The following is a 16,527-nucleotide window of genomic DNA, read 5'->3' on the forward strand; positions in this document are numbered from 1 at the left end:
CTCCCACTTGGTACATTTTCTCGGCTAATCCACTCAATCTAGAAAGCTGTGGGGAGGAAAGGGGCGGGGAACCATAGATGGACTGGGTAACCGGGACTCTGGGCTCGCTTTCTACTTTAACGCCTTTTCTAGAAACCCGTCGCCCTCTCGCCCCACCCCCAGCCACACACAGCCACACACTCACACCTTTTTCTGCCAGGTTCCCAAACTAGCATATCTTTCCCTCTTCCCCAGATGGAACCAGGTGGGAGGGGTAAAACAAGGTGGGTGCAGGGCCCTCGGCTGCTCCCACACACATCTCAATTCAGCGCTCCTTCCCATCCTCGCGAGGGAGCCCCTTCTGCGGGCGCCCCTTTCTGAGGAGGAAAAGGTTGTCCTGCCGAGAAGAGGAAAATGGGTCTAAGACAAAAGCCGCGGGCTGTGGGAGGGTGAAGGGAGCCGGAGACTTCGCGACCGGGAGGAAGGAGTTAAAGATCCAGGATTGGCTCTTCTGTCACCAAGCCTGGGAGGGGAAGCGGCCTGGAGGGGAGGGTTCGGAGCTTGGCTCGGGTCCTCCTCAGTCCCCACCGGACAGCAGGAGACTTGAGCCGGCCGGACACCCCTTCTGGCACACTCCCTGGGGCAGGCATCACGCACGCATACGAACACACTCCTGCTCCTTCCCTCCCTCGCGCCCTCTCCTAGCCTCCCCAGAGCGCTCGTTCTCTAGTTCGTTCCTACCCTCTCTCTCTCTCTCACACACACACACGCACACGCACACGCTCACGCTCACACTCAGATCCTCCCGGCTCGGGCGCTCTGGTTCCCGCGCCCACCTGCTCTGCTGCGCCCTCCGCGCGCCACGGGGCACGCCCGCCCGTCGCGCGCCCTCGCGCTCCTGGCCCTGACTGTCGCAGCCGGAGGCGGCAGCGTGCCCGGGGTGAGGGCCCCCGCCCCGCTCCTCCTCCCTCCTGCAGGGGCGCGCCGGGTGCCGGGACTAGCCGCTGAGCCACAGCGGACCAAAGAGGCCATGGTGGGAGCGCTCGCCCGCCTTGGTGCCCGCTGAGGCCATGCCCGGCCCCGGGCTCCCCGTGGGCGCCCGTCTGCCCCTGCTCCTGCTCCTGCCGCCACTGCTGCTGCTCCGGGGCACCCACGCCGGCAACCTGACGGTGGCTGTGGTGCTGCCGCTGGCCAACACCTCGTACCCGTGGTCGTGGGCGCGCGTGGGGCCGGCCGTGGAGCTGGCCCTAACCCGGGTGAAGGCGCGGCCCGACTTGCTGCCCGGCTGGACGGTCCGCACGGTGCTGGGCAGCAGCGAGAACGCGCTGGGCGCCTGCTCGGACACGGCCGCACCCCTGGCCGCCGTGGACCTCAAGTGGGAGCACAACCCCGCGGTGTTCCTGGGCCCGGGCTGCGTGTACGCGGCCGCCCCTGTGGGGCGCTTCACCGCGCACTGGCGGGTGCCGCTGCTGACCGCCGGCGCCGCGGCTCTGGGCTTCGGGAACAAGGACGAGTACGCACTGACTACCCGTTCGGGGCCCAGCCACGCCAAGCTGGGTGACTTTGTGGCGGCGCTGCACCGACGGCTGGGCTGGGAACGCCAGGCGCTCGTGCTCTACGCCTACCGGCCGGGCGACGACCAACCCTGCTTCTTTGTCGTGGAGGGGCTGTACATGCGGGTCCGCGACCACCTCAACATCACGGTGGACCACCTGGAGTTCGCCGAGAATGACCGCGACCGCTACGCCCCGCTGCTGCAGACCGTGCGGAGAAAGAGCAGAGGTGAGTGGCGGGCACACCCAGCCCCGCCGCTTTGCCCCGGGGCCATCTTTTTTAACTCGATGTAGGCTTAGGGATTCCTTTCGCTCCTCTGGGCCAGTCTTCTTTCTTGTCCCAATGGCTCTTCGCTCTCGTCCCAGGCTCCCTGGACCCTTCTCTCTTCTCACCTCCCAGTCACCTCCACCTCTCCCACCTCTATCCCACCGGGTTCCTTTGGCGTTAACCCATTGCTGTCAGTCAATTCCGACTCATAGTGACCCCATGTGTTACAAAGCAGAACTGAGCTCCATAGGGTTTTCTAGGCTATAATCTTTTACGGAAGCAGATCGCCAGGCCTTTTGTCATGGCACAGGTCGGTGGGTTCAAACTGCCAATCTTAATGTTGGTAGCTGAGTAAACCGAGCGAGAAAATGATCTGCGTCACCCTGGCACTTAGTAGACACCTGGCTTAGTTCCCATTCCTTTTTTTCTCCCCCATTTTCTGTCTCTTACAGCATTCTCCCTTCCTCCATCCCCTCCTGCCATTGCTCCCCCACTAGGGCTCCTCTCCTAGTCCCTTCTCCAGCTGGCTCCTCCTCTCCCTCTCCCACCTCTCCTGGCCCCACCTTCCCCATCTTCAGCTTCTCCACTCTCGCCTCTCCCTTATGCTCTGATCTTTCCACCCTTCCACCCTGTCTGCCTCTTCTCTCCACCCTTCATTTTTCTCCTGCCACAGCCTGGACTGAGCCAGGAGTTGCCACTTAACGCCCACAGGGAGTCAGTCCCCAGGGTCTCTCATGTCCTCATCTCTGAGCTTCCTTCTCTGGGTGTCCCAGTTTTCCTCCCTGGTGTCTTCCCTGTCCCACTCCCCCAGGGCCTAGGCCTCTCTCTCCCTGACTCCCCCTTCTCCCCCAGTTATCTACATCTGCAGCTCCCCAGATGCCTTCAGAACCCTGATGCTCCTAGCCCTGGAAGCTGGCCTGAGTGGGGAGGACTATGTTTTCTTCCATCTGGATCTTTTTGGGCAAAGCCTGCAAGGTGCACACGGCCCTGCTCCCCAAAGGCCCTGGGAGAGAGGGGATGGTCAGGATGTCAGTGCCCATCAGGCCTTTCAGGTGAGTGCCCAGGTTGGAAGCCCAGGCTGTGGGACTCTGCCCTCGTGGCATGTCGCCTCTGGGCACTGGGTCCCCTCAGGGTCTGAAAGGATTCCAAGAAAGACGTTCTTAATGTTCACAGGGAGCTACATGGTGAAGGGCAAGGGGGCTGGGGGGAGAAGGGTACAGAGAACTGGAGTGGGGGTGGGGTTGAGCACCTGGAGGTGAAAAAGATAGGAGAATGGACTTGAGGTGGGAGGACGTCAAAGTCCCACAGACTGGACAGCACTTGGAGAAGCTGTTCCATTCCACTGGACCTCTGGCTTTGAGGCACACACCACCTCATGCAAAACTTAGGGGCCAGTTTTACCTTGAGCTGAGCAGACATACAACTCTGCGAGGTAGGTTCCCAGGTAGCTGGGACCCCAGGATCCTAGGAGGTCTGGAATCTTCTCCCAGCTCTGCCCTCTCCACTGTCCATTTCCTCAGGCTGCCAAGATCATTACATACAAACAGCCGGATAATCCTGAGTACCTGGAATTCCTGAAGCAGCTAAAACACTTGGCCCGTGAGCAGTTCAACTTTACCATGGAAGATGGCCTGGTAGGAGGGGTCCCCTGTCCTGGGACCCTCCTGGCATGAACCCCCAGCCCCATCTGCCGGTCTCCATCCTGTCTTCTCTGCCATCTCACTGGTCCCAGGTCTCCCTTCTCTCCCTTCCCATTGTTTCTGTGTCTCTCCTGATGATGGAGGGGGATACTGGCAAGCTGTTCAACCTCTATGAAACTCTGGTCTTCATCAGTAAAATGGGGACCCTCCTCAGAAGTGAAGCCGTCTTACAAGTAGTAACTCTCTCTTTCACGTGAGGGTGTTATTTTATCCCATCCTCTTCCAAATTCTTGGTTCCCCCAGTTCCCTCTGCCTCAGTGCCCAGCTCCAGCCCTGTGCCCACCATACACTTGACCCCAGTCAAGCTCTGTTTGCCTTACAGGTGAACATCATCCCAGCATCCTTCCATGATGGGCTCCTCCTCTATGTCCAGGCAGTGACAGAGACTCTGGCATATGGCGGGACTGTCACTGATGGGGAGGGCATTGTTCAGAGAATGTGGAACCAAAGCTTCCAAGGTGAGAGGTGCAGGTGGCTAGAGATGGGCCCCTGGAGAAAGCAGTGCGTAGTCACTCACGAACGCCGGTCTTTTTCCCTCACCTATAATATGAAGAACTTCCACAGCTTCCTTCATGCCCTCCTTCCCTTGTCTGCACTAGGCCCAGTGAGAAATCTCCCCAAAAAGACAGTAGATAAGTGGTAACTTTGGTAAAGGGTAAGACAGTACACAATACTGGGGAAGCCAGCACAACTTGTCCAAGGCAATGTCATGGAAGCTCCGTAGACACACCCAAACTCCCTGAGGGACTGAACTGCTGGGCTGAGGGCTGTGAGGACTGTGATCTTGGGGAATGTCTAGCTCAATTGGCAGAACACGGTTTATAAAGAAAATGTTCTACATCCTACTCTGGCAAGTAGAGTCGGGGGTCTTAAAAGCTTGAGCGGCCATCTAAGATATTCCACTGGTCTCACCCCATCTGGAACAAGGGAGAGTGAAGAAAACCCAAGACACAAGGGAAAGATTAGTCCAAAGGACTAACGGACCACAACTATCACAGACTCCACGAGACTGAGTCCAGCACAACTAGATGGTGCCCAATTACTACCACTGACTGCTCTGACAGGGATTACAATAGAGGGTCCCGGACAGAGCTGGAGAAAAATGTAGAACAAAATTCTAACTCACCAAAAAAAAGACCAGACTTACTGGTCTGACAGAGACTAGAGAAACCCCAAGAGTATGGCCCCAGATACCCTTTTAGCTCAGTAATGAAGTCACGCCTGAGGTTCACCCTTCAGCCAAAGATTAGACAGGCAGGAGGGGACAGGAAAGCTGATAATGGGGGACCCAAGGTTGAGAAGGGGAGAGTGTTGACACATTGTGGGGTTGGCAACCAATGTCACAAAACAATATGTGTATTAATTGTTTAATGAAAAACTAATTTGCTCTGTAAACCTTCATATAAAGCACAATTAAAAAAATAGAAAGAAATCCCCCTAAGTGCCCAACCTCAGTCATTCCTGCTGCTGAAACAGCTGTCCCTTTTATTATTGTTCACCACATATATATGTTTGGGGGACAAGACAGAGGAAGATCAGGGAGTGGAGAGATGAGGGGACAGATCTTATAAGTAGAAAAATCTCCCTGTCATGTGGGGCTGTTATTTTCCCCCATTCTCTTCCAACCTCCCAGTGTCAGAACACAGCCATCTTCCCCCATGTCCCCAGGTGTGACAGGATACCTGAAAATTGACAGCAACGGAGATCGGGAGACCGACTTCTCCCTCTGGGATATGGATCCTGAGACTGGCGTCTTCAGGGTAAGTTTGTGCCCTTGGGACATAGTGCCAACTTGGAATGGCATTTTGCCTTCCTACCTCCTCCCATAGCCCTGCCAGGGTATCTGTTTACTCTGAAGTCACTTAGGGAGAGCCTTGGATAAAAGAGATGGAACTCCAGGCTGGGAGACCAACCAGAAGACAGGCACTCACAGGCCCTTCCCTTGGGGACCCTCATGTCTGAGGAGCAGACACAGCCCTGCCCTCAGGAAGTTCCCTGTCTCATAAGGTCAGCAGGTCCCCCTGCCAGCATACACAGGCAGACCCTGCAAGTGCAGTTGGGAACACGAAGGCACCAAGGGTTAGAAGATCCAGGGAAGGCTTCCAAGAGGAGAGGAACGTGGATTAGGCCTGGGAATGTGGACTGAGGAGTATACTGATTTTCCCTGTTTTCTAAGTGCTTCAACCCAAGATTGTGAACTCCTTGAGTACAGGGATGGAGTTTTCTTTATAAAGCCCTTGAGCAGTTTTCAAGCCTTTACACTTGATAATGAGGGGCATGGGTATGGGTCGAAGGCAGTGGGTTTTTAGTGGGTGGGTATGAGGTCTCTGTGTAAAGTTACAGCAGGGGCTTGGTAAATGGCCGTCGGCCAGATATATGCCCTTGAAGTGGAGATGGGGTAAGTAGGAGGCACTGGACAGGTGGCCTCACCCAGGCCCTTGCCCATCCACCACTCCTGCCCCCCTATAGGTTGTACTGAACTACAATGGGACTTCCCAAGAGCTGGTGGCCGTATCAGGGCGCAAACTGAACTGGCCCCTGGGGTATCCTCCTCCTGACATCCCCAAATGCGGTTTTGACAATAAGGACCCTGCCTGCAACCAAGGTGATTATCCCCACCCCCACCTTCCAGGCCTCCATTCTGGAGCTGCTGTACCCTGCCCCTACTCCCAGGGGAGCCAAATAGGTGCTCTTCTCCCACCCTGAGGGTTTTCTGGAGAAAGAGACTGCCTCTGCCTTTTTTTGCCCTTCACCCATCATCCCAGTTCACCAATTGACTATGAGAAGTTTCTTCCTCCTTCTATCTAACCAAAATCTCCCCCAAATCTCTCTTGCCGCCACTTGGATTCTCGCCTGTAGACCACTTCTCCACCCTGGAGGTACTTGCTTTGGTGGGCAGCCTCTCCCTGCTCAGCATTCTGATTGTCTCTTTCTTCATATACAGGTGAGCCTTGGAATGGGTGGTGAACCGAGGCTGGGCAGACCTGGGGAGCCAGTAGCAGCAGAGGTGGCAGGGACCCAGAGGGAAATGGGAGGTGGTGGTGATGGAAGGGAGGAGGAAGAACAGCAGGGGAAAGCAGAGGAAAAAGCGGAGAGAAAAAAGACTAAAAAGCCTCATGATACAGGGAAGAAAGAAGGAAGGGATACAGAGTGGGAGGAGGGAGGGGACAGGGATAGGAGTGTCCAGAGACAGTCTGGGGAAATCCAAGAAGGAGCAGAGGAGTGGGGAGAGTGGCATTGTAGGCGGTGGATTCTGGTCTGCCTGCTGGTTTATCTTCCCTTCCTACTCCTACAGGTCAGTTAGGAAGCAATGGTTCAAAACCTTTGGGGTTGGGACCATATTAGCTGAGCAGGGATGATGATTCTAGCAGATGCTGAACCCAGAGTGGAGGAGAGAGTGATGAATAAGCCCTAGTCCTGCCTTTCAAACCACCTCATTGCCATCCAGTCGATTGCGACTCATAGTGACCCTATAGGTCAGAGTAGAACTGTCCCGTATGGTTTCCAAGGAGCGCTTGGTGGATTCAAACTGCCGACCTTTTGGTTAGCAGCCGTAATACTTAACTACTACACCACCAGGGTTTCCAGTCCTGCCGTCCAGTGGGAGGCAAAAGACAAAAGTATAGACGTTAACAATACAGACAAGCTAGAAGGAAGAAAGAAAATCAATGCTGGTTGAGCGTATACTATGTGCCAGGCACTTCCACACATGATATTTCTTTCATTCTTATAACAATGCTTTGAAATATATATTGAGGTCCACAAATTCCAAATCAGGACATTGAGACTCAGAGAAATGAAATGACTGCTCCGAGGTCACAGTGAGGCAGAATTTCAGCCAAACTCCCTGATTCTCAGCCCAGAGGATATAATTCTCCTACAGTTTTTTTATCACCTGTCAGTTTGTTGTACTGTGGTGGTTTGTGTGTTGCTGTGACGCTGGGTACTATGCCACCGGTATTTCAAACACCAGCAGGGTCACCTGTGGTGAACAGGTTTCAGCGGAGCTTCCAGAAAAAAACAGACTAGGAAAGCCCTCACAATCTACTTCCAAAACTTAGCCAATGAAAACCCTATAGATCACAGCAGAATATTATCTGATGTAGTGCTGGAAGATGAGCCCCCTAGGTTGGAAGGTACTCCAAGTACACAGTGGTTGCTACAATGGACTCAAGCATACCAATGATTATGAAGATGGCACAGGACCTGGTATTGTTTCATTCTGTTATAAATGGGGTCACCATGAGTCAGAGCTGACTCAACAACTAATAATAACATTGGTCTCTTAGCGTAAGCAGTGGGCTCTCTGTTAGTACATGCGGTGGGGGCCAGGGCTCTGAGGCAAGGCTGCTGAGCACTGTGACCTGGGTCAGGGACTCAGACATGGGCTCAGAGGCAGGCTTCATATCCCCAGGAAGCTGCAGCTGGAGAAGGAGCTGGCCTCAGAGCTATGGCGGGTGCGCTGGGAAGACGTGCAACCCAGTAGCCTTGAGCGGCACCTGCGGAGCGCAGGCAGCCGGCTGACTCTGAGTGGGGTAAGAACGCAGCTGTGAGTAGGGAGGAGTATACGAAGGAGCTGAGTACAGGAGGCAGTGCATACTGGGTAGAGAGTGGGGTTCTAGTCCCAGCTCTGCCTTCACTTGCTGTGTGACCTTGGGTGAGTCACATTCCCTCTCTGAGACTGTTTCAGAGGGATGATTGTACCCCAGAGCCTCCCTCACGGGGCTCTTGACCTCAAAGTTCAAAGAAGAAAGTATATGTGGAAACACATGAAAAAAACAAATAAATGGGGAAAGGATTTCATAATGTGGAATGCAAAGGAGGGTGCCGCAAAGATAGGACTGAGTGGTAAAGACGGAGCTCAAGCAGCCAGGATGGAGAGTGGGCCCATGGTGGTGCCCATGGGCTGACCTTCCCCCCTCCCTCCTTCTCTTCAGAGAGGCTCCAATTATGGCTCCCTGCTAACCACAGAGGGCCAGTTCCAAGTCTTCGCCAAGACCGCATATTACAAGGTGGGCCTGGGGAAAGATCATTGATCCTGGGGAATGACACAAGGGTATGCTTTGAGGGAGGGCTGGGGACAGGTCCCCTAGGGGCAGAAGTATACCATCAGGGAGCAGCTGAGATTCTCAAGGGTGGGCTGTCGAGTAGTTGGGGACCCTGGAAGCAGAAATTAGATGTCAGAAAGCAGTTGGGGGCCTCAGGCGTGGGCTGTTGGGAGCAATGGAGGGTCCCATGGGTGGGGTGAGCTGTCCTGAGCTGCTGGAGTTCTCAGGGCACCGGGCCATGCTCCTCACAATAAGTCTCCATTCCTGGCCCAGGGCAACCTCGTGGCTGTGAAACGTGTGAACCGTAAACGCATCGAGCTGACAAGAAACGTCCTGTTTGAACTGAAGCATGTAATATGGGGGAGTGAGGCAGCAACCTGGGAGAGGGTCCTTGGGGACACAAGGGAAGTCCGCCACATAACTGGTTATAGGACCACAGGGAGAGGGCAGGGGCTGTGCCCCTGATGTGGCCTTTGCATACTGTAGGTGGGAGTGAGGGGGTCAAAGAAGGGAGAAGGGATTACTGCAGGTATCCTGGAGGAAGGCCCTTGAGGGGGCCCCTGGGGGTGGAGGGCTTCGGAAGGAGGAAATAGCCAGCAGACTTCGGGGCGGGTGGACTAAAGAACATGGGTAGGAACCATCAAGGAGGGTCTGGGAGATGTCTGCAGAAAATGAATAGGGAGTTAAGGAGTGGGGACTCCTGAGAACAGAGGGTAACTTGGTAAGGAATGAGGTCCCTGTTAGGCTCCTGATACTGGCTCCTACCTGCAGATGCGAGATGTGCAAAATGAACACCTGACCAGGTTTGTGGGTGCCTGCACTGACCCCCCCAACATCTGCATCCTCACAGAGTACTGTCCCCGTGGGAGTCTGCAGGTGAGGAGGACAGGGGGTGTCAGGAAGCCTGGGTTCTAGCCCTGGTTCTGCCCCTGACTGGCCATATGACCCCAGGCAAGTGTCTCCCTCCTTCTGACCTTGACTTCTCTGTAAGCTGGGATTGGGAGGAGGGCAGTGGCACTAGAGTAAGTCCGAAGTTTTGTCCTGTTCTGCCAGTTTGTCAGTAGGACCCCTGCACCCTCCTCCCACTCCCTGGGGAATCTTCAGGGTGCAGGTCTGACTCCTGCTGCCCCAGCAGGACATTCTGGAGAACGAGAGCATCACCCTGGACTGGATGTTCCGGTACTCTCTCACCAATGACATTGTCAAGGTAGGCCCAGAATAGCCCATTGGAGGTGTAGGGAGGGGCCAAGCATGCTTCTCCTCATGCCATGGTTGTAGGGCCCACTCATGCCCAAGACCTCTGCCTCCCCAAATTTCCCAGGGTATGCTGTTCCTACACAATGGGGCCATTTGCTCCCATGGGAACCTCAAGTCATCCAACTGCGTGGTAGATGGGCGCTTTGTGCTCAAGATCACTGACTACGGGCTGGAGAGCTTCAGGGACTCGGATCCAGAGCAAGGACACACCCTCTATGCCAGTGAGCCCCAACTCTTGACCCCTAACACCAGCCCCCAGTGCAGCTCAGTGGAGGGACTGAGGCCTGGCCTCTGATGGGCTTGGGCACTCATTCTCTGACTCCAGGCTTAATCTGTCATCAGTAAAAAAAAAAAAGGGAGGTCAGACCAAGTGGGCTCTCAGGCCTCTTAAGCTCTAACATTATGTGTGATATCTCCAGATCAGTCCTGGCTACCTCGTCTAGGTCTTGTTTCCCCCTTCCTCATCCCTTAGCTCTGGGACCCTACAGCTAGAGGTAACTCCTAATCTCTGGCCTGCAGAAAAGTTGTGGACAGCTCCTGAGCTCCTTCGAATGGCTTCACCCCCTGCCCGGGGCTCCCAGGCTGGTGACGTGTACAGCTTTGGGATCATCCTTCAGGAGATTGCCCTGAGGAGTGGGGTCTTCCATGTGGAAGGCTTGGACCTCAGCCCTAAAGGTGAGAGGACCACACTACCTCCCTACCCCCGCCATAATCTCAACTAACCCCAGCCTGAAAGAGAGCTGTTGTTGTTAGTTGCATTGAGTTGATTCTGACTCATAGTGACCCCATGTGTACAGAGTAGAACTGCTGCAGAGGGTTTTCAAGGCTGTGACTTTTTGGGAGCAGATCACCAGGCCTGTCTCTAGAGGTGCTGCTGGGTGGGTTTGAACTGTCAACCTTTTGACCAGTAGATGAGCTCTTAACCATTTGTGTTACCCAGGGACTCCCCTTGGAAACCCCTGCCAAACTTCCCTCTGGAATGGGACTCAGCCCCATCCTTTGACCACTGCTGCCAATAACTCTGACAAATTGACTAGTCCACTTCCCTGTCCAGCTCCCCACCCCATGCCCTGGGCCTGGACTTCCCCACCTGGCCCCTGCTGGTTGCCCTCAGTCTCTCTATAGGCCCTTGGCCAACCCCTCCCCCCCAATACAGAGATCATCGAGCGTGTGACTCGGGGTGAGCAGCCCCCCTTCCGGCCCTCCCTGGCCCTGCAGAGTCACCTGGAGGAGCTGGGGCAGCTGATGCAGCGGTGCTGGGCCGAGGACCCACAGGAGCGGCCGCCCTTCCAGCAGATCCGTCTGCTGCTGCGCAAGTTGAACAGGTGGCCAGCGTTAGTCGTGGACCTCCCCAGCCTCCCCGAAGTCTCACAGCCAACATATACCCCACACTTAAGTCTTCTCCCTGCAGTGGCAGAGTGAGCCCCCTCATAGTCCCCCATACATGCCTACTGCAGCCCACCACAGCTTCAAATTCACCTTTGTGATTACTGTATGACACAGCTATCCCCACGGTCCCCTACCTTTCATACCCCTCCCATCCGCCAACATCACCACCCCACATCTTTCCCGCCCACTCCTGCCCCCTGGCTCTTGTTTTTTTAGTGGTGTGCAGAGTAAATGGGCCATACACTTGATCTCAACTCCTACCCTACAGCCTCTCTGCCCTGCACAGGAGCACCCACCAGGCCCTTTAATCTTCCTTTCCTGTGCCCCATTGGGGCCCAGTTTCTCCAAACACACCCCTTGGCAGCCTCGTGTTCATCACTCTATCCTTTTCTTCCTCCTCTACCTCCTTCTAACTCATTTATGTTCAGCAAAGATGAACAAAGTACTCAGTACTTCTGAGGTTCACGCCTGACCCTTGGGTCACAGAGATGCATTGAATTTTCTCCCTACACTTTTGCCCTGCCACCGCTGTCCCTCTGTGCCCCAACCCTGCTTGACCCCACTGTACTTGGGGCGGGCTAATATGAAGCCTGTGAGTGCAGCTCCTCCTCACACCCGCATTGCCACCCCCGCCCCTCAGAGAGAACAGCAGCAACATCCTGGACAACCTGCTGTCCCGCATGGAGCAGTACGCCAACAACCTGGAGGAGCTGGTGGAGGAGCGCACGCAGGCCTACCTGGAGGAGAAGCGCAAGGCCGAGGCCCTGCTCTACCAGATTCTGCCTCAGTGAGTGCCCACATCTGGTGAGCCCCCTGCAGCCGCTGTCCCTGCCCTACCACATACCCTCCCCCTGCGCTATCCTTGACCCCTCAGCTCCGTGGCTGAGCAGCTGAAGCGTGGGGAAACGGTCCAGGCCGAGGCCTTTGACAGCGTTACCATCTACTTCAGTGACATTGTGGGCTTTACAGCCCTGTCAGCAGAGAGCACGCCCATGCAGGTAAGCAGCTGGCCCCTCAGCCCCAGGCCTCAGAGTAGGCAGGATGGCTTGGCTTAGCATCTCCATCCAATCAGGTTTGCCTTCTGGTTCCGTCTTTCCCACCTGACCGCAGGTAGGGTCCCTTACTCCCTGTCCCTCTTGGCTTCCTTTCCCTTCCAGGTGGTGACCCTGCTCAATGACCTGTACACTTGCTTTGATGCCGTCATTGACAACTTTGATGTGTACAAGGTGAGGGTGGGAGTAGGAATGAGAAGGGGCAGACAGACATAGACAGTGTCAGAAAGAGGCGAGGGACAGGCAGAATGACATGGGGTCTTAAGATACCAAGCACGGGGCAGAAATAGTAAGACCCAAGCAAAGGCGGAGGAACAGCTTAGGATGGGGGATGGGCAGCCAGACGGGGGCACAAGGACAGCCAGTGCGCAAGATGTGGCAGACGCACGAGGAGGAGAAATTTCCAGCCCTCCTGCCCTGCATGATCTCGTCCCCGCAGGTAGAGACGATCGGCGATGCCTACATGGTGGTGTCTGGGCTCCCGGTGAGGAACGGGCGGCTGCACGCCCGCGAGGTGGCCCGCATGGCTCTGGCGCTGCTGGACGCGGTCCGCTCATTCCGCATCCGCCACCGGCCCCAGGAGCAGCTGCGCTTGCGCATCGGCATCCACACAGGTGAGGCAGCCAAGCAGACAGGGCGTCCCCGTGGCTGCAGCCCAGCCCGGTCCTCCCCCATCACACACCCACACACAGCAGAGTTCCCGCCATCCCCAGCTCCCATCTCCCACCTCTCCTGGTGCGCCCGAGACCCACCCTGTGCTTCCCTTCCTCTGACCCCCTCTCATGCCTCCCACCCTAGCTGACTCCCCCGCTCTCTCCTCCCAGGCCCAGTGTGTGCTGGCGTGGTGGGGCTGAAGATGCCCCGTTACTGTCTCTTTGGGGACACGGTCAACACGGCCTCACGAATGGAGTCTAACGGGGAAGGTACAGTGCCCCTCCTAGAGGGTCAGGGAGGGCCCTGGGATCCAAGGGAAACGCCCCTCAGCCTGGGCCTACGCTGCTCTGCCTCCTAGCCCTCTCTCCTTCCAGGTCTTCTCAGAGTGGTTCAACCCAGGCCATTCGCCTTTAACCTAATCAGAAATTCGGGGTCCATCCTGCCCCCTCCTGTCAAACGATTAAAAAGTATTTCTGGGCCAGTGCTTTAACAGTTCCCAGCTGGAATCACCTTCAGGGCCCCTCTGCTTCCTCCTTGGTGTGGTAAGAGGGCTTCAGCCAGCCCACTTGGGTGTGAATCTCGGCTCCGCCAGTTATTGCTAGCTGTGTGTCAATCTGCCACACCTCTCTGAGCCGGGGCTTTCCTCAAGTGATGTATAAAACTGGAATAAAATGTCTGCCTCATAGAGGTTATGTGAGAAAACCATAGAAAACGCTTACCACATACTTGTCATTCAATCTTTCTGAGCCTCAGCTATTTTTCCATAAGGGATGCCTATCTCAGGGTTGTAAGAAACCTAGCACAACCCCTGGCACACAGTAGGTATCTAAGAAATGCTTGCTCCCACCCCTTCCCTTTGCCGTGCCTCCTGTTTCTCTTCTATCTTGTTCTCTTCAACACAATTCAATTCTGTAAACCTGTATTGAGTGACCACTGAGTGCCAGGCCCTGGGATACTATGATGACCCAGACCCACAGCCAGCTGGGGAGTCCATGTGGACCCCATTCAAGCCTTGCAGTGGGAGAAGGGCCAGCCCTAGAAGCCCAGAGGGCTCTGGTCAGCAGATCTTGCCCGGCACTGTGTTTGGGGCTGTGGGTATAGGAGAGAGCATCTCACTGAGGCCCAGTCCACAAGGCGTACATTCTCAGATATCATTCAGCAATAAAACAAGGCATCAGTGTTGCAGGTCCCAGGAGTGGTAGCCACATGAGGTTAGAGGGAGGCCTGTGGGGAATACTGGCTGGGAGTTAGGCACCTGAGTCCGGGCCTCACTCCATTGCTGACTTCCTCAGCAGCTTGGGTGGATCTCCTCACCTAGTCCCTTGATGGTACAAATGGTTTGCACTCAGCTGGTAACCAAAAGGTTGGTAGTTCAAACCCACACGGCAGCACCGTAGATTTGCTTCTATAAAAATTACAGCCCAGAAAACCTATGGAACAATTCTACTCTGTAAGACATGGGGTCACCATGAGTCAGAATCTAACTCAACGATGCAGGACAAGAAGTCTCCCCTCAGTTCTCTCAGCCATAAAATGAGGGTGTTGAATTAAATAATGCTGATAGCAACCACTTTCATAGTCCTTCCTATGTACCAGATTCTGTTTAAATAGATGGATATTAAATTTAATCCTCACAGCCAGCCTTTGAGATGGTACTGTCACTATCATCATTCTACAGTTTAGGAAAATGAGGCACAGGTTGTTTATATTACTTACCCAAGGTTTTACAGCAAGCACATATCAGAGCTGGGATTCATACTGAGGCAGAGCAGGATCCAAAGGCTGAGTTATTAACCACTGTACTATATTGTCTCTCTAGAGCCTGGTAACACTCTAGAGTAGCGGTATCCAATAGAGCTTTCTGCAGTGATGAAAAGGTTCTATTACCTGTGCTGTCCAGTATGGTAGCCACAAGTCACATGTGGTTATTGATCACTTGAAATGTGGCAAGTGCAACTGAGGAAATAAATTTTTGGTTGTATTTAGTTTTAATTAATTTGAATTTAAATGGCCACTCGTAACTGGTGGCTACCATGTTGAACAGCACAGCTCTAGAGTTCTAAGGGAGAGGCCAGGATGGCAGGACCATCAGGTGATATCGCATGGAGAAGATGGGACTTGAACCAGACTCTGAAGTAGGAGGCTTCCCTGGGCCAAAAGCAAGGAGGGAGAACATTTCTCTACACCCACAGTCCCTGGTCTCTCCTGCTTCCCCTCTCCTGCTCTCATCTCCTCTTGCATCCCTCACCTTCCCTTCTTCTCCCTTATCCTCCCCAGCCCTGAAGATCCATTTGTCTTCTGAGACCAAGGCTGTCCTGGAAGAGTTTGGTGGTTTTGAACTGGAGCTTCGAGGGGATGTAGAAATGAAGGTAGAGAAGGAAGCCTCTGCTCTCTCCATCCTGGGGGTCCCAGAGGCTCCTGGGTGACCTTCCCCTGGCCCCTTCTCAAGCAGCCAACCCCACTGCCATCCCTAGGCCTCTCATCTGATTTCAGAAAGTGGTTGTGGCACTCCCTGCCCCAACCTCCTCCTCTTTTTCCCTACAGGGCAAAGGCAAGGTTCGAACATACTGGCTCCTGGGGGAGCGGGGGAGTAGCACCCGGGGCTGACCTGCCTCTCCCCCTGGCCCTCCACACCACCCTTTTCCCTGTGCCAGAAGAGAAAGGGAGGTGCCAGGCCTCAGCCTCGCCCACGGCAGCCCCACCATTGCCAAAGAATCAGAGAAATGGCTTGAACAGCTCAGGTGTGCTGACCCCAGTAACAATAACAGATACTGTCTCTGAAAGAAGCCTGGTGTGGGGGAGAACTTGGAGCTCACAGGCCCGGACCAAAGCACACAGTCATGTACAGTGGCATACACGTAGGCACACACACCTGCTCTCCACCCTGCTTTGGGCCAGGCTGGGATGCGGATTCCTGGATCCTCCTCCCCATCTCTGGGCCTGCCTCTCTTAACCTTAATACACTGTGACTTTTATGCAGAGGGAGAAGATCCACCTTAGTAGGAATACGAGAAGAGACTATAAGTGAATGGGGTGGTAGGGTGGAAGTCCACTTCTGGGCCTAGCCCACATGAGCCGCCAACACCCCTGTTCCCCGCCACTCAACACTGGATTCAGTGGTACAGAGGTGAACATGGGGCAGCAGAGGGGCTGCGGGACCTGTATGCATTGCTTCTACTGTGAGCAGAGATCATTAAACTTTTTCTCCCAGCAGCCATGTCCCTTCTTGAGGGACAGAGAGTTGATGGAAAACACAGCCATGTTCTCCACTCTTTACTTCAAATAAGAGATGCTTCTTAAGTTGGGAATACAGTGTCTGAAAAAGGCAGTGGTTCACCCTCAATTTTGAGGAGTCTGTGTAACAGCTTGTAGGGTCGCTATGAGTCAGAACCAACTCAACGGCACCCAACAACAACAACAACAGGTAATAGCCTATGAATTACCCAGTGGTGCTGAAACTTTTTGGTCTCAGGACCTGATTATCCACCTGAAGGGCCCCCAAAGAGCTTTTGTTTATGTGGGTCATATGTATTGATATTTGCCATATTATAAATTAAAACAATACTCATTTATTAATTCATTTAAAATAACAATAAACCCATTACATGTTAATAATTTTTACTGCTT

The 16,527-nt window shown here is 54.5% G+C and overlaps 1 protein-coding gene across 1 annotated transcript; it reads left to right on the forward strand.

The window, feature by feature from the left end:
* The first annotated feature begins 477 nt into the window (after positions 1–477).
* Positions 478–16,527, forward strand: NPR1 (natriuretic peptide receptor 1). The gene is made up of 22 exons (XM_049880562.1): positions 478–1,761; positions 2,653–2,852; positions 3,321–3,434; positions 3,823–3,958; positions 5,169–5,260; positions 5,970–6,105; positions 6,360–6,444; positions 7,915–8,035; positions 8,438–8,512; positions 8,822–8,899; positions 9,320–9,424; positions 9,684–9,755; positions 9,870–10,026; positions 10,325–10,480; positions 10,962–11,130; positions 11,835–11,981; positions 12,069–12,192; positions 12,352–12,420; positions 12,686–12,860; positions 13,071–13,169; positions 15,178–15,269; positions 15,445–16,527. The coding sequence occupies exons 1-22, from the start codon at positions 1,050–1,052 to the stop codon at positions 15,505–15,507; spliced, it is 3,177 nt and encodes a 1,058-aa protein (XP_049736519.1). The 5' UTR covers positions 478–1,049; the 3' UTR covers positions 15,508–16,527.

The sequence above is a fragment of the Elephas maximus genome, chromosome 3, assembly GCF_024166365.1.
Source record: "Elephas maximus indicus isolate mEleMax1 chromosome 3, mEleMax1 primary haplotype, whole genome shotgun sequence".
Taxonomy (NCBI): Eukaryota; Metazoa; Chordata; class Mammalia; order Proboscidea; family Elephantidae; genus Elephas; species Elephas maximus.